The 18,079-nt window shown below is 45.1% G+C and overlaps 1 protein-coding gene across 1 annotated transcript in view; it reads right to left on the bottom strand.

Moving 5' to 3' along the window:
• Positions 1-17,853, bottom strand: part of LOC118944052 (predicted GPI-anchored protein 58) — a 37,468-nt gene extending 19,615 nt beyond the window's left edge. Inside the window, exons 1-4 of the mRNA XM_036961607.1 lie at positions 17,843-17,853; positions 15,193-15,392; positions 14,896-15,073; positions 14,678-14,809 (exon numbers count right to left, since the gene is read on the bottom strand). Of these exons, the coding sequence (XP_036817502.1) occupies positions 14,678-14,809; positions 14,896-15,073; positions 15,193-15,392; positions 17,843-17,853 (521 nt within the window). The remainder of the gene's footprint in view (positions 1-14,677; positions 14,810-14,895; positions 15,074-15,192; positions 15,393-17,842) is intronic.
• Between the last annotated feature and the right edge of the window lie 226 nt (positions 17,854-18,079).

Genomic DNA, 18,079 nt, shown 5'->3' on the forward strand with positions numbered 1-18,079 from the left:
TTGGCCATGTTCTGTTATAATCTCCACCCGGCACAACCAGAAGAGGACTGGCCACCCTCCATAGCCTGGTTCCTCTCTAGGTTTTGGCCTTTCTAGGGAGTTTTTCCTAGCCACCGTGCTTCTACACCTGCATTGCTTGCTGTTTGGGGTTTTAGGCTGGGTTTCTGTACAGCACTTTGAGATATCAGCTGATGTACGAAGGGCTATATAAATCAATTTGATTTGATTTGATTTGATTTTAATGAGGTTGTTTCAATCAAAACATGCTTTTCGGAGGCACCTGTTGGAAAGTCTCTCATAAGCCTGTATTTTGTGTTTTATTTGTCTTACTCAATATATATACTGTATTGTAAACTGGGTAGTTCCAGCCCTGAATGCTGTTTGGCTGACAGCCATGGTATATCAGACTGTATACCACAGGTATGACAAAACATGTATTTTTACTGTTCTACTTACATTGGTAACCTGTTTATAATAGCAATAAGGCACCTCTGGAGTTTATGGTATATGGCCAATTTACCACGGCTAGGGGCTGTATCCTGGCACTCAACGATGCCTCGTGTCTAAGAATAGCCCTTAGCCGTGGTATATTGGCCATATACCACAACCCCCCATGCCTTATTGCTTAATAACGACATATGTTATAATAACAGAGCTGAAGATAGTTAAGTGTGAAGAGGTGTAAACAGTGTGGCTGTCGCTGATATTGGTTGACCTTTTGCACTGTGTGTTGTATTGACATTTCCCTCTGGACAGAGAGGGAGTTTTCTCCTTCCTCACAACCCTTCCAGTCAACAAGGACATATAAATGCCTTCTCGTGAGCACTCCAAATGAAAAACACTGACATCAGTTCTCAGCAATGATGATGAATAGGTCTTTGCCTCAGCAAATATGATTCAGCAGGCCCTGATGACATTCTCAAGGCATTGCAAAATGAACTGCTCATCATCATGGAGGAAGACATCTCATTCTACAGTATGTAGTCTCAGTCAAACTGTGCTGATGCAACCAGAAGACGTTTTCCTTGTTCCACTTTAAAACAAAGATGATTCACATTTTACCACTTCATTATAAGATGTGCGACCGTATAGGCAGGCACATTGTTTCTCTCTCTGCCTGCCGCCATTTGTAATCTTATCTCTTGTCGTCGATGTGTATCTATCAGTCAGAGTGAGGGGGAACAGTTGAGCCTGATGGGAGATTACATTTAGTGAAAGTCCTGACTCTTCCATTCCTTTCAGGGCCTCTAACTACTCCATAGTCTCTCTCTAATGAGACTTCGATGACTGGGACACATGCTCATTGGAAAAGACGTCCGGAAGCCATTTTCCAGGGATTTCTATTCCAAACAAGAACACCATGTCCTTTGTGTTGTCGTTGAAGTGTGATCTGATTCATCAACATGGAGAAAGGAACAGTGATTAGAACTGTCTCCCTGTCATTGACCTTGTAGAGGAGTTAAAGGGATTAGAACTGTCTCCCTGTCATTGACCTTGTAGAGGAGTTAAAGGGATTAGAACTGTCTCCCTGTCATTGACCTTGTAGAGGAGTTAAAGGGATTAGAACTGTCTCCCTGTCATTGACCTTGGAGTTTATCTTATGGCATTAGGAACATCAATGGACAATATCAACAAGGCTAATGTTTAGCAAGAGAAAACAACTATACTAAACTAAAATTGTTGGACTATAAATCTGAGATTAAATGAGTGTAGCTTTATCGTGCTTGTTTTTGGGGCATTTACTTCAACTAACCGGAAGGATAAACAGTTGAAGGTTAATTAGGAAATCACATGATGCATCCTTTTGTATCATACTTGAATAACAAAGTGAATGGAAGAAACAAAACAGTTCTGTCAGGTGAATACACTAAACAGAAAACAACTACTCACAAATCATAGCGGGAACGCAGGCTACCTAAGTATGGTTCTCAATCAGAGACAACGATTGACAGCTGCCTCTGATTGGGAACCATACCAGGCCAAAAGCAGAAATACAAAACCTAGAACAAAAACATAGAATGCCCACCCCAACTCACGCCCTGACCAAACTAAAACAGAGACATAAAAAAGGAACTAAGGTCAGGACGTGACACCAACCAGCCTGTTTGCAAGGAACCAATCAGCTGGTCGTCAGCAAGAGGCACTGTGTTTCAAGCCATAGACATTATTAATAACTAACAAGATAGCACTGATGTGTTGATTAGACAGACATTTTAAATGCTAAACATGCCACGCTCCTTAAGAGGGATCTGTCATAATGAATGTGTCTCACTCTCACCTGGACAACTAGGTTTCCTCAGAGAGGAGCTGTCAGTGGATGTGTCTCACTCTCACCTGGACAACTAGGTTTCCTCAGAGAGGAGCTGTCAGTGGATGTGTCTCACCTGGACAACTAGATTTCCTCAGAAGAAGAGCTGTCAGTGGATGTGTCTCACCTGGACAACTAGATTTCCTCAGAAGAAGAACTGTCAGTGGATGTGTCTCACCTGGACAACTAGGTTTCCTCAGAGAGGAGCTGTCAGTGGATGTGTCTCACCTGGACAACTAGGTTTCCTCAGAAGAAGAGCTGTCAGTGGATGTTTCTCACCTGGACAACTAGGTTTCCTCAGAGAAGAGCTGTCAGTGGATGTGTCTCACCTGGACAACTAGGTTTCCTCAGAGAGGAGCGGTCAGTGGATGTGTCTCACCTGGACAACTAGGTTTCCTCAGAGAAGAGCTGTCAGTGGATGTGTCTCACCTGGACAACTAGGTTTCCTCAGAGAGGAGCTGTCAGTGGATGTGTCTCACCTGGACAACTAGGTTTCCTCAGAGAGGAGCTGTCAGTGGATGTGTCTCACCTGGACAACTAGGTTTCCTCAGAGAGGAGCTGTCAGTGGATGTGTCTTACCTGGACAACTAGGTTTCCTCAGAGAGGAGCGGTCAGTGGATGTGTCTCACCTGGACAACTAGGTTTTCTCAGAGAGGAGCTGTCAGTGGATGTGTCTCACCTGGACAACTAGGTTTCCTCAGAGAGGAGCTGTCAGTGGATGTGTCTTGCCTGGACAACTAGGTTTCCTCAGAGAGGAGCGGTCAGTGGATGTGTCTCACCTGGACAACTAAGTTTCCTCAGAGAGGAGCTGTCAGTGGATGTGTCTTACCTGGACAACTAGGTTTCCTCAGAGAGGAGCTGTCAGTGGATGTGTCTCACCTGGACAACTAGGTTTCCTCAGAAGAAGAGCTGTCAGTGGATGTTTCTCACCTGGACAACTAGGTTTCCTCAGAGAAGAGCTGTCAGTGGATGTGTCTCACCTGGACAACTACGTTTCCTCAGAGAGGAGCGGTCAGTGGATGTGTCTCACCTGGACAACTAGGTTTCCTCAGAGAAGAGCTGTCAGTGGATGTGTCTCACCTGGACAACTAGGTTTCCTCAGAGAGGAGCTGTCAGTGGATGTGTCTCACCTGGACAACTAGGTTTCCTCAGAGAGGAGCTGTCAGTGGATGTGTCTCACCTGGACAACTAGGTTTCCTCAGAGAGGAGCTGTCAGTGGATGTGTCTTACCTGGACAACTAGGTTTCCTCAGAGAGGAGCGGTCAGTGGATGTGTCTCACCTGGACAACTAGGTTTTCTCAGAGAGGAGCTGTCAGTGGATGTGTCTCACCTGGACAACTAGGTTTCCTCAGAGAGGAGCTGTCAGTGGATGTGTCTTACCTGGACAACTAGGTTTCCTCAGAGAGGAGCTGTCAGTGGATGTTTCTCACCTGGTGCTGTCAGTGCTGTGTACCAAATTGCACCCTATCTCCTATGGTGTTCTACTTTTTACTCGATCTGGTCAGAAGTAGTGCACTAAATAGGGAATAGGGTACTATTTGGGACTTGGGCGGTGTCTACCACAGCCTCATCACAGGCTCAGTGAGATACGATGGAGAGAAAAAGAGTGGAAATGGAAAAATACAACACTGGTGTGGATTCTGACAACCCCACCCACCCCCCCACTCCAAACCAAACCCTTCCACGCCAGTCATACAACAATGCATCTCCAGTTTGTTTATTGACTTGCATTTATTACACTCTCCCTCGTTGAATAAACATTTATTACACTCTCCCTCGTTGAATAAACATGTATTACACTCTCCCTCGTTGAATAAACATTTATTACACTCTCCCTCGTTGAATAAACATTTATTACACTCTCCCTCGTTGAATAAACATTTATTACACTCTCCCTCGTTGAATAGACATTTATTACACTCTCTCTCATTGAATAAACATGTATTACACTCTCCCTCATTGAATAAACATTTATTACACTCTCCATCATTGGATAAACATTTTTTACACTCTCCCTCATTGAATAAACATTTATTACACTCTCCCTCATTGAATAAACATGCATTACACTCTCCATCATTGGATAAACATTTATTATGCTCTCCCTCATTGAATAAACATTTTTTACACTCTCCCTCGTTGAATAAACATTTATTACACTCTCCATCATTGGATAAACATGTTTTACACTCTCCCTCATTGAATAAACATTTATTACACTCTCCCTCATTGAATAAACATGTATTACACTCTCCATCATTGGATAAACATTTATTATGCTCTCCCTCATTGAATAAACATTTATTACACTCTCCCTCATTGAATAAACATTTTGGGGGGGTTTGAACTATTTAAACCTCAGCAGCCATGTTGTAAAAATAGATAGAAACACGTACAGCAGATGGACTTGCGTGAGTACTGAGCGGCTTGGCTTTGAAGGGCTGATGCACAATGAGAGGATTGCTAAGTTCACTAAGGAGGACTTTTTTAACACGTTTCCAGATAAACAACTTGGCCAAATCCGTCTTTTGTATCCAAACAGAACAGAGGCAGTGTAGCTACGTCTCCCCCTCGGCAGTGCTCTGTCAGGCAAGAATAGAGAGGGTTGTAGAAGGAGGCACGGGGGAGCAGAGCTCCCATCATCGACGGGCGAGGCGAGGCGGAGGTCATCCACTGCCCTGCGGCTAGCTCATTTCCATGCATTTTGGGGTGGAACCTGAACACAGCCCTGTTCCACTTCTCTAACAGCAGGACGTCATTTACATAACTGATGAAATATGATATTAACACAAGCTGGCGCTCACTCTGCTTTCTGGGTTGAAATACACAGTTATCTAGACTAACTTTGGTCCATGTTGTATAAGCCCAGTTAAGGAACCTTGGTCTTCTGGAATAACATTACTTTTCGACTTCTTTAATATAATTGAGGTCTCACAGGATCTTTGAATTAATTTGTTTTGGAATACTCAGCAAATAAGACACTTATTCAAACGTATAACACTATCTTAATCAGATTGAGATCCAAATATATCCAATTATTTGGTCATTCAATTTGGTCACACACACACATACTGTACATGGAATATCCTGCCAAGCAAAATCAACAACAAATACTAAAACAACTAGCAGCATATGCTCCCTTCCAAAGGACCTGTGCTTGTGTGGCTATTTTTACATATGAAAAACCTCTCTCTCTCTCTCTCCATCACTAGTTTGTTTGTGCCTGGCACAGAGTGCCGGTGCGGTGTGTCTCTCCTCCTAGGCCCTGGCCTGGCATATGCTCTGTGAGCGGTTGGCCCGTTGCCACATGCAACAGCGCTGCCCTACGCTTCGGCACAGCTCCCAGCCACCTGTGCTCTCTCCCCAGAGAGGAGCGGCAGACCAGGGTCGCCGGCGGCAGCCACACTGGACCCACTGCACCTGTGACTGCTGGGAACTAAGTCCCTATAGCCAAGATAGCCTACTCACAGTACTAGTCTCACACAACAACAACCCTGATTCAAATTCCTTAACCATTCCTGGAGTAAATCAACGTTGAGTCCCTTACCACGTATGAGAGAGAATTCAGATGTGTCAGACGTGCTGTGTGTGTGTGTGTGTGTGTGTGTGTGTGTGTGTGTGTGTGTGTGTGTGTGTGTGTGTGTGTGTGTGTGTGTGTGTGTGTGTGTGTGTGTGTGTGTGTGTGTGTGTGTGTGTGTGTGTGTGTGTGTGTGTGTCGACGGTAGAAGGTCAGGGAGCAGCAGGCAGAACATGTAAACAGGCAGTGAATACATGTACAGTTTATGGGCTGTGAAATGTGACCAGCGTTTCAATGATTATAGCCAGGCTACACCAGACATACCATCTTGAAAAACTACTCCCCAGAATAGCAATGATGCTTTAAAGTCTACCCACAGTAGATGTTAGATCCCCTTTACTGAAAGTGGCATTTATGTACCAGGAAACATTGTTTTATCTCCATAGCAACCTTCAAATGATAAGATAATACAATTCAAATGAAAACGTCTGTTGCATTGATCCACGTAAATGTAATTGTTTTTTATTTATTTTAGCCTCTCCGGATGTGCTCGCTCTCAGGATTGTCATTCAGCGGACAGCGCCACTAAGTGTCAATACAATCAGATTAAAGAGCTTAACACTGACAGAATGGCACACATCTCACTCTAGCTCTACCAATCACAAGCAGAAATGAGTCATCCTGGTCAAATGTCGGTTACGTTTCCAAAGCCGCCCTAGTCCCTCTATAGTGCCTTACTCTGGTCAACAGTAGTGCACTATAAATGGAATGGGGTACCATTTGGGACGATCTCATTGTTGATACAATGTCCTTAAGAGCATAGTGTCTGTCCTTCAGTGGACCAATTAGAGCAACATGCCAACCTCAATCAGCTACTGCCTCAGGTTAGATGTCTATCAGGAACATGACCTTTCTCACCACTGCTATCAGCAAATGACAGCCCTGACCAGCTTGGCTCACCGTCCATAGAAATCTGAGTCAAAATGGCACCCTATTCCTACTTTAGTCAAAAGTAATCCACTATTATTGGAATTTGGTGTCATGTGGGATGCACCCTAAATTTTCCATAGACTTCCCCATTAATGTTGTTGGTCCTGACAGAGTATTGACATGTATTGGTATGGACAGTGTATTGGTATGGACAGTGTATTGGTGTGGACAGTGTATTGGTATAGACAGTGTATTGGTATGGACAGTGTATTGGTATGGACAGTGTATTGGTATGGACAGTGTATTGGTGTGGACAGTGTATTGGTAGGGACAATGTATTGGTATAGACAGTGTATTGGTGTGGACAGTGTATTGGTGTGGACAGAGTATTGGTGTGGACAGTGTATTGGTGTGGACAGTGTATTGGTATTGACAGTGTATTGGTATGGACAGTCTATTGGTGTGGACAGTGTATTGGTGTGGACAGTGTGTGTATTGGTATAGACAGTGTATTGGTATGGACAGTGTATTGGCGTGGACAGTGTATTGGTGTGGACAGTGTATTGGTATGGACAGTGTATTGGTATAGACAGTGTATTGGTATGGACAGTGTATTGGTGTGGACAGTGTATTGGTAAAGACAGTGTATTGGTATAGACAGTGTATTGGTGTGGACAGTGTATTGGTATGGACAGTGTATTGGAATAGACAGTGTATTGGTATAGACAGTGTATTGGTGTGGACAGTGTATTGGTGTGGACAGTGTATTGGTATGGACAGTGTATTGGTATGGACAGTGTATTGGTATAGACAGTGTATTGGTGTGGACAGTGTATTGGTATAGACAGTGTATTGGCGTGGACAGTGTATTGGCGTGGACAGTGTATTGGCATGGACAGTGTATTGGCATGGACAGTGTATTGGTATGGACAGTGTATTGGTATAGACAGTGTACCGGCGTGGACAGTGTATTGGCGTGGACAGTGTATTGGCGTGGACAGTGTATTGGTATGGACAGTGTATTGGTATGGACAGTGTATTGGTATGGACAGTGTATTGGCGTGGACAGTGTATTGGTATGGACAGTGTATTGGTATAGACAGTGTATTGGCGTGGACAGTGTATTGGCATGGACAGTGTATTGGCATGGACAGTGTATTGGTATGGACAGTGTATTGGTATGGACAGTGTATTGGTATAGACAGTGTATTGGCGTGGACAGTGTATTGGCGTGGACAGTGTATTGGCGTGGACAGTGTATTGGTATGGACAATGTATTGGTATGGACAGTGTATTGGTATGGACAGTGTATTGGCGTGGACAGTGTATTGGTATGGACAGTGTATTGGTATGGACAGTGTATTGGCGTGGACAGTGTATTGTATGGACAGTGTATTGTCGTGGACAGTGTATTGGTATAGACAGTGTATTGGCGTGGACAGTGTAATGGTATGGACAGTGTATTGGCGTGGACAGTGTATTGGTATAGACAGTGTATTGGCGTGGACAGTGTATTGGTATAGACAGTGTATTGGCGTGGACAGTGTATTGGTATAGACAGTGTATTGGCGTGGACAGTGTAATGGTATGGACAGTGTATTGGTATGGACAGTGTATTGGCGTGGACAGTGTATTGGCGTGGACAGTGTATTGGTATAGACAGTGTATTGGCGTGGACAGTGTATTGGCGTGGACAGTGTATTGGTATGGACAGTGTATTGGTATGGACAGTGTATTGGTATGGACAGTGTATTGGCGTGGACAGTGTAATGGTATGGACAGTGTATTGGTATGGACAGTGTATTGGTATGGACAGTGTATTGGTATGGACAGTGTATTGGTATGGACAGTGTATTGGTATGGACAGTGTATTGGTATGGACAGTGTATTGGTATGGACAGTGTATTGGTATGGACAGTGTATTGGCGTGGACAGTGTATTGGTATGGACAGTGTATTGGTATGGACAGTGTATTGGTATAGACAGTGTATTGGCGTGGACAGTGTAATGGTATGGACAGTGTATTGGTATAGACAGTGTATTGGCGTGGACAGTGTATTGGCGTGGACAGTGTAATGGTATGGACAGTGTATTGGTATGGACAACATATGGTGGTGAATAGCCCTATACAGTGTCGAGTAAGACTTTCTTCCTTCTTGTCCAATTTGTTCACTGTGTAACACATGACCTCCTGAACCGTCAAGGAACGTCCCCTGATTTTATTTATTTATTTAACTTATCCAGAGAAGTCAGGCAGAGAACAAAATCTTATTTATGACGCACTGGCATCTGATGGTGGAGCACATTTCTGCCCTATGGTTCATCCACATTATTACCTCAGTGCAGAGCAGAGCAGGGCAGATCTGATAGGCCCACTGTGTCGGTGCCTTATCAGGCCTGCCCATCTAGAACAGGGAGGCGTGAGCTTCAGGTTTGCGTGCAAACGGAGGAGTCAAACAAAAGTGAAGGGGAAGAGGAGCACTGATTGTTATCCTGAATGTAGCAGCCATAAGGGCTGCCTCGCTGCCTCACTGTCTCACTGCTTCCCTGCCTCCCTGCCTCACTGCCTCACTGCCTCCCTGCCTCACTGTCTCACTGCTTCCCTGCCTCCTTGCCTTACTGTCTCACTGCTTCCCTGCCTTTCCGCCTCACTGTCTCCCTGAATCACAATATGAGTCTGTCTCAAATGTCACCCTACTTCCTACAGTTGAAGTCGGAAGTTTACATACACCTTAGCCAAATACATTTAAACTCAGTTTTTCACAATTTGTCACAGGTTTGTAGGCCTCCTTGCTCGCACACACTTTTTCAGTTCTGCCCACAAATGTTCTATAGGATTGAGGTCAGGGCTTTGTGATGGCCACTCCAATACCTTAACTTTGTTGTCTTAAGCCATTTTGCCACAGCTTTGGAAGTATGCTTGGGGTCATTGTCCATTTGGAAGACCCATTTGCGACCAAGCTTTAACCTGATGTCTTGCTTCAATATATCCACATCATTTTTCTTCCTCATGAAGCCATCTATTTTGTGAAGTGCACCAGTCCCTCCTGCAGCAAAGCACCCCCACAACTTGATGCTGCCACCCCCGTGCTTCACGGCTGGGATGGTGTTCTTCGGCTTGCAAGCCTCCCCCTTTTTCCTCCGAACAGAATGATGTTCATTATGGCCAAACAGTTCTATATTTGTTTCATCAGACCAGAGGACATTTCTCCAAAAAAGTACGATCTTTGTCCACATGTGCAGTTGCAAACCGTAGTCGGACTGTTTTATGGAGGTTTTGGAGCAGTGACTTCTTCCTTGCTGAGCAGCCTTTCAGGTTATGTCGATATAGGACTCGTTTTACTGTGGATATGGCTATTTTTGTACCTGTTTCCTCCAGCATCTTCACAAGATCCTTTGCTGTTGTTCTGGGATTGATTTGAACCTTTTGCACCAAAGTATGTTCATCTCTAGGAGACAGCACATGTCTACTTCCTGAGTGGTATGACGGCTGCGTGGTCCCATGGTGTTTATACTTGCATACTATTGTTTGTACAGATGAACATGGTACCTTCAGGCGTTTGGAAATTGCTCCCAAGGATGAACCAGACTTGTGGAGGTCTACTATTGTTTTCTGAGGTCTTGGCTGATTTCTTTTGATTTTCCCTTTTTCCCACTGAGTTTGAAGGTAGGCCTTGAAATACATCCACAGGTACACCTCCAATTGACTCAAATCATGTCAATTAGCCTATCCGAAGCTTCTAAAGCCAGGACATCATTTTCTGGAATTTTCCAAGCTGTTTAAAGACACAGTCAACTTAGTGTGTGTAAACTTCTGACCCACTGGAATTGTGATACAGTGAATTATAAGTGAAATAATCTATCTGTAAACAGATGTTGGAAAAATTACTTGTGTCATGCACTAAGTAGATGTCCTAAGTAGATGTCCTTACTTGCCAAAACTATAGTTTGTTAACAAGAAATTTGTGGAGTGGTTGAAAAGCGAGACTCCAACCTATGTGTATGTAAACTTCTGACTTCAACTGTATATAGTGCACTACTGTTGACCAGGGCCCATAGGACCAGGACCCATAGGACCAGGGCCCATAGAACCAGAGCCCATAGGGCCAGGGCACATAGGACCAGGGCCCATCGGACCAGGACCCATAGGACCCATAGGACCAGGACCCATAGGACTAGGACCCATAGGACCAGGGCACATAGGACCAGGACCCATAGGACCAGGGCCCATAGGACCAGGACCCATAGGTCCAGGACCCATAGAACCAGGACCCATAGTATCAGGGTCCATAGTATCAGGGTCCATAGGACCCATAGGACCAGGGCCCATAGGACCAGGACCCATAGAACCAGGGCCCATAAGACCCATAGGATCAGGGCCCATAGGATCAGGGCCCATAGGACCAGGGCACATAGGACCAGGACCCATAGGACCCATAGGACCAGGACCCATAGGACCAGGACCCATAGAACCAGGGTCCATAGTATCAGGGTCCATAGTATCAGGGTCCATAGGACCCATAGGACCAGGACCCATAGAACCAGGGTCCATAGTATCAGGGTCCATAGTATCAGGGTCCATAGGACCCATAGGACCAGGGCCCATAGAACCATGGCCCATAGAACCAGGGCCCATAGGACTCTGGTCAAAAGTAGTGCACTATACAGCGCATTCGGAAAGTATTCAGACTTTTTCCCTCTTTCCATTTTGTTAGGTTACAGCCTTATTCTCAAATGGATTTTTAAAAAATCCCTCCTCGATCTACACACACAATAACCCATAATGACAAAGCGAAAACAGGTTTTTAGACATTTTTGCAAATATATTCAAAATAAAAAACAGAAATATTTTGTTTACATAAGTATTCAGACCCTTTGCTAGAAGACTTGAAATTGAGCTGCATCCTGTTTCCATTGATCATCCTTGAGATGTTTCTACAACTTGATTGAACTCTTTGGCCTGATGCCAGGCGTCAAGCCTGGAGGAATGTCTGCCACCATCCCTACAGTGAAGCGTGCTGTGGGGATATTTTTCAGTGGCAGGGACTGGGAGACCAGTCATGATTGAGGGGAAATGAACAGAGCAAAGTACAGAGAGATCCTTGATGAAAACCTTCTCCAAAACGCTCAGGACCTCAGACTGGTGCGAAGGTTCACCTTCCAACAGGACAACGACCCTAAGAACACAGCCAAGACAACGCAGGAGTGGCTTCAGAACAAGTCTCTCAATGTCCTTGAGTGGCCCAGCCAGAGCCCGGACTTGAACCCGATCGAACGTCTCTGGAGAGACCGAAAAATAGCTGTGCAGTGAAGCTCCCCACCCAACCTGACAGAGCTTGAGAGGATCTACCATGAAGAATCGGAGAAACTCCCCAAATACAGGTGTGCCAAGCTTGTAGTGTCATACCCAAGAAGACTCGAGGCTGTAATCACTGCCAAAGGTGCTTCAACAAAGCACTGAGTAAAGGGTCTGAATACTTATGTAAATGTGATATTTCAGTTTTTTTAAATATACATTAGCAAACATTTCTAAAACCATATTTTTGCTTCGTCATTATGGGGTATTGTGTGTAGATTGATGAGGGGGGAAAAAACTATTTTATATTTTTCAATACATTTTCATTTTAGAATAGGGCTGTAAAGTAACAAAATGTGAAAAAAGTCAAGGGTTCTTAAAACTTTCAGAATGCCCTGTATAGGGAATAGGGTGCCTTTGGGCCGAAACCTGGTCTGTTGAGGATGAGAGGTGAATATCAGAGATATTCTCCCAGTTCTGGACACAATGGTGATTTGTGTTCCCTATTGCTGTCATAGGGATCTAGGATTGGCTAGGATATAGATTTAAACTATATTTCTCCAAACTTGAGTGGAAAATGTGTTTATTTTGTAACTCTAAAAGTGATCATGATAATCCCTTTAGAGATCATGTCTCCCTGAGCATTCAAGATGCGTTCATCATATTTGAGTCTTGCTCAAGGTAAAGCAACATCAAAACAAAATGAACAGACACTCCTCAGGGGTTCCATTTTCTATCCAAGAGGTCCTTCATCTGAGGGCCATGGTTTAGGCTGGCATGGCACACACCTGACCCTGCGCCGCCACGTCCCCTGACCACGCCACCCAGGCTGACAATATGCCACGCTCCGGTGCCTCTGTCACTACCCAGGTGCCTCTACAACATGCCCACCTCCCCCCAACCTGACCTGACCTGACCTATCCAAGCATTGCCAAACCTGGGATATAGGGGGCCCCAGGATCAGATGGTTGATGGTTCCCCAGGTTCTGTTTCGGAGATGGATGGAAACCTTCCAGGTGAGGTGCTGGGGAGTGGGAAAAGGCAGCAGGCTGAGGTACTGCAGGTTAGGTTGACGTCAGAGGGAAGCTATTAGCTAGACGTATGGGGCTCATCGTGACCCATCTGTTAGGATTAGAGGTCTGCTGTTCCCTGGGTATCTATACTGTACTGTAGGTCACTGTCTGTCTGTTTCTACTTGGGTATCTATACTGTACTGTAGGTCTCTGCCTGTCTGTTGCTACCTGGGTATCTATACTGTACTGTAGGTCTCTGTCTGTCTGTTGCTACCTGGGTATCTATACTGTACTGTAGGTCTCTGTCTGTCTGTTGCTACCTGGGTATCTATACTGTACTGTAGGTCTCTGTCTGTCTGTTGCTACCTGGGTATCTATACTGTACTGTAGGTCTATGTCTGTCTGTTGCTACCTGGGTATCTATACTGTACTGTAGGTCTCTGTCTGTCTGTTGCTACCTGGGTATCTATACTGTACTGTAGGTCTCTGTCTGTCTACCTAAGTTCCACTGTCTCTCTCTTTAGCTTGTGCTTGATTTAAATTGAGCTTCAATGGATGGTGCAAAGGAACAAATGGAATAGTCCCAAAACTGTGAACCCCGCCCACCTGGCTGGCACATCAGGCAGCCTCAATCAAACTCTCAAAGTACTTGAAAGAAAATAAATGCTATTTGAACCCAGGTCTGGTGTGGAGGACTCCATCAGAGCACAAGACAGGTTTGTTTATATATGAACTGAGTAGCTAGGCTCAGGTCAACAGATGGCCTCTTTAGGTTAGTTCTGTCTGCTGTTACTGAGGCCTCGTCCGACATAGTCTACGCTGGGAAGTCCCTTCATTGTATCATACACAGTACTGGCATTTCATTTGGTTTTGAGATCAAATGATGGGTGAATGAATTTGGTCTCAATTGGGATGTTTCATTTAAAACTGTATGAAATGAAAAGTTTAATCTTCTTAAAATGTTAGATAGCTGTATATATAAATCCTTGAAAGATTAACTGATAAATCCTTACAAATGAACTGCCTATTATACAGTATTCTAGATTATAATGTGACTAAATATTGTCATAATAAACTGGAATTATATCTCTCCTTGTTTACAGATTTCTTGTTTACTTGAGTGATGGTTTCCCATGATTTTTTAAGCATGGCCTTAATTTCCACTCCCGGTTTATATGCTGGCAGGCTGAAGTGTTATGTTTTGAATTTGGGATCCAGGAGGATAAATCAAGCCTTCTGGCACAGAATCCAGTCCATGAGCAGTCAGTGCACACACTGTCAAATCTCTCCCTGTTGCTAATACAATCTACCTCTCCTACACGACAGCATTGCCATCTGTGAAAGACAGAGACAGAGGGAAACAAATGATTGGTAATTGAATCTACTGCAAATATGTATTGGAAACAGTCGTTCACTTTCCTTTGTCTGACAATCATGTTTGAATCCAGTTTCTTGCAGTGGCATGGCTCATTTTGTTTTCTTCCTTGGGATCAGGAGGAGGAAGAGGAGGAGGAGCTATCCTAGCGTTCTAGCAGGCCAGGCAGGTCATGTTAAGCCCACGGTTGGAGGTTGGAGCCTTGCCTTGCCTTGCCGTCACCAGGGGTCTGGCCTACCAAAGCAGCCTGGGCTGGGGCTTGGTGCTGGGCCGGGACTGCATGGGGCTGGGGCAGAAGCTGTGGGGCTGTAGCTGGGGCTGAGGCTGGGGAGCTGTGGCTGGGTCTGGGGCTAAGGCTGGGGAGCTGTAACTGGGGCTGGGGAGCTGTAGCTGGGGCTGGGGCTAAGGCTGGGGAGCTGTAGCTGGGGCTGGGGAGCTGTAGCTGGGGCTGGGAACCTGTAGCTGGGGCTGGGGAGCTGTAGCTGGGGCTGGGGAGCTGTAGCTGAGGCTGGGGAGCTGTAGCTGGAGCTGGGGATAAGGATGGGGAGCTGTAGCTGGGGTTGGTGAGCTGTAGCTGGGGCTGGGGAGTTGTAGCTGGGGCTGGGGCTAAGGCTGGGGAGCTGGGGCTGGGGAGCTGTAGCTGGGGCTGGGGAGCCGTAGCTGGGGCTGGGGCTAAGGCTGGGAAGCTGTAGCTGGGGCCGGGGCTGGGGAGCTGTAGCTGGGGCTGGGGAGCTGTAGCTGGGGCTGGGGAGCCGTAGCTGGGGCTGGGGCTAAGGCTGGGGAGCTGTAGCTGGGGCCGGGGCTGGGGAGCTGTAGCTGGGGCTGGGGCTAAGGCTGGGGAGCTGTAGCTGGGGCCGGGGCTGGGGAGCTGTAGCTGGGGCTGAGGCTGAAGTTGTGGGCTGGGGAGCTGTAGCTGGGGCCGGGGCTGGGGAGCTGTAGCTGGGGCTGGGGAGCTGTAGCTGGGGCTGGGGAGCTGTAGCTGGGGCTGGGGAGCTGTAGCTGGGGCCGGGGCTGGGGAGCTGTAGCTGGGGCTGAGGCTGAAGTTGTGGGCTGAGGCTGGGGTTGCTTGGTGCTTGGGGCTGGATTTCCAGTAAATGGTGGTCCTGCGAGGAGCTGTGGTAGAGGGTGGCTAACCAGTTTGTAGTAATTACAGAGCTTCTTTTAGACTGCCGGGCCCGGCCTGGCTTTGGCCTGGATTCAGGGAAATCACATCCCAGATGGTACTCTCTTAAAACTAAAACCAAGAAAATCCACCATAAAAGTTGGATGGGTGAACTACTGCTGCTGAAAGGACAGAGTCCTCTCTTCTACTTTCCTTTAAATCAAGTCATTTACACCAACACTGTGATCTGTGAGAAACACATCTGTTGACATTGTGACGTCAATGGAGACACCTTTGCTATTCCTACAGTATGAACATCACTAACTAATTAGAGGAGAAAATATACAATACATTTGACAGTTTTGTTTTGCTTGTCTTCAGGGTCTGGTTGCTATGCATGTTGCTATCAAATGACCGGTCACGTCCCTATCATATTAGCCACTACTTTCATTAGAGATATTCAGCATACACTGTAGATAAAGAAGCTATTGCCTTAGGTCGCGCATACCATGTCACAAACATCAGAGTGTTGTACAGCTGTAGGATCTTAATTTGATCACTCTTTTGTTGCTGAGAATGGTCCTGCACCACAGGAAATGCAGATGAGCTTTGTGATTTACATAAATTCACTGAAAACCCACACTAACACATGGTTTTATTAACTGTATTGCACTTTTTATATTAACAGCATTGCACCTACTTATGTCCAGCTAATAGCCTTAGCACCGATCAAGCAACATTATGGACTAAACGTTCAAGTGTTCTGTTGCTGCAGGATTATTTTGGTCAAATAATATAAGACATAGGTCAAATTATGGTCCTACATCTGTACATAAAAGGACATAATCTGTGTTAGATGAATGAGTATCATATGTATCCACTTCTAAAGTAGTCCAAGAGTAATTCTGGAAAGGAAGATGAAACACTAACAAGGAAGGAGAAGAGCACAAATATTTAAGGAGGAAACTGTTTTTTTAACTCTGTTTAATGTTTCCACATGAGAGACCTGCCTACAGTCACCTAACCACTGGAGTTTCCCCGAGGTTGGAACAAAGCGGTTAAAAACTGGCAGCAGGCAGGCTGTGAGCTAGCTAGCTTGCTTTCCACACAGCAGTACTGCCCTAGCTGAATATGCACTAGGGCGCTAGCTAGCTGCATTCTGCTGAGTACTTCTAAGGAGATTAGAGCGTGGGACTGTCTGCAGCCCTGCAGATTGTCAGCAACCAGGGAGAGAGAGGATACACGATGCACCAAATGAATTCTCAACAACTGCAGTACAAACAAAGCTGTGGCCAATTAGGCTCTGTGAACAGACCATTGCACCGCTAGACCAGACCATTGTCTTAACAGCACTCAGGGAGAAAATAAACTCAGGCCAGCAAGGTTAAAGATTGAAAGGCCAGGATTCAATCTTTTTTTATACATATTTTATTTTACCTTTTTTTAACTAGGCAAGTCAGTTAAGAACAAATTCTTATTTTTAAAGACAGCTTAAGAACAGTGGCCTGTTCAGGTGCAGAACGACAGATTTGTACCTTGTCAGCTCAGGGATTTGAATTTACGGTTACTAGTCCAATGCTCTAACCACTAGGATACCCTGCCGCCCCAATCAAAGGCGTGCTATAGGGCAGCTGACGATGGCCTTTAAAAACATTTTCCAAAACGTTCTCAGATCGCATTCTGAGATTGATAATGATTGATGCTGTGCATTCCGCATTCCGGCTCAACCGTGAATTACCTTTAAAACTCTATTATAGTGTTCTGTTAATGTGTGCTGTGATAAGCAGTGGAGGAAAGTACTTGAGTAAAAAGACTTTACTATTTATATTTCTTGACTTTTAAAACTTTTAGTTTTACTCCACTACATTCCTAAAGATAATCATGTACTTTTTACTCTATACATTTTCCCTGACACCCAAAAGTACTCATTTTGAATGCTTAGCACATTTTGAATGCTTAGCAGGACAGGAAAATGGTCCAATTCACACACTTATCAAGAGAACATCCCTGGTCATCCCTACTGCCTCTGATCTGACAGACTCACTAAACACACATGCTTTGTTTGTAAATGATGTCTGAGTGTTGGAGTGTCCAGCACTGGTGATAAGTGTGAGTGAGCACTGAAGTCCAGATGTGATCATCCAATCATCTGGTAAAAGAAGATTGTCTTAGCGGACTATTGTGATATCATCAATCTATGGTTGATGGTTAATGACTCATTGCACATGAAATAATAACTCATATCCTTTGGATTCCTGTCATGATATTTGTTATACCGATTGCACTTCATATCATTCTCACCTCAAAATCATCCCCTTCTAGCTTCTTCACTCAATCCTGATTCAATGATCACTACTAGCCCTAGTAGTTCCACCATGGATGTGTCCTAAATGGCAACCTATTACCTCTTCCCTATATAATGCACTGTATTACTTTTGACAAGGGCCCTTCTGTAGTAGTACACAATATAGGGAATAGGGTGTCAGTTGGGACACACCCATGTGACATGTACGGGTATTGATAGGGTACCGCCTATCT

The sequence above is a fragment of the Oncorhynchus mykiss genome, chromosome 2 (genome assembly GCF_013265735.2).
Source record: "Oncorhynchus mykiss isolate Arlee chromosome 2, USDA_OmykA_1.1, whole genome shotgun sequence".
Classification (NCBI taxonomy): domain Eukaryota; kingdom Metazoa; phylum Chordata; class Actinopteri; order Salmoniformes; family Salmonidae; genus Oncorhynchus; species Oncorhynchus mykiss.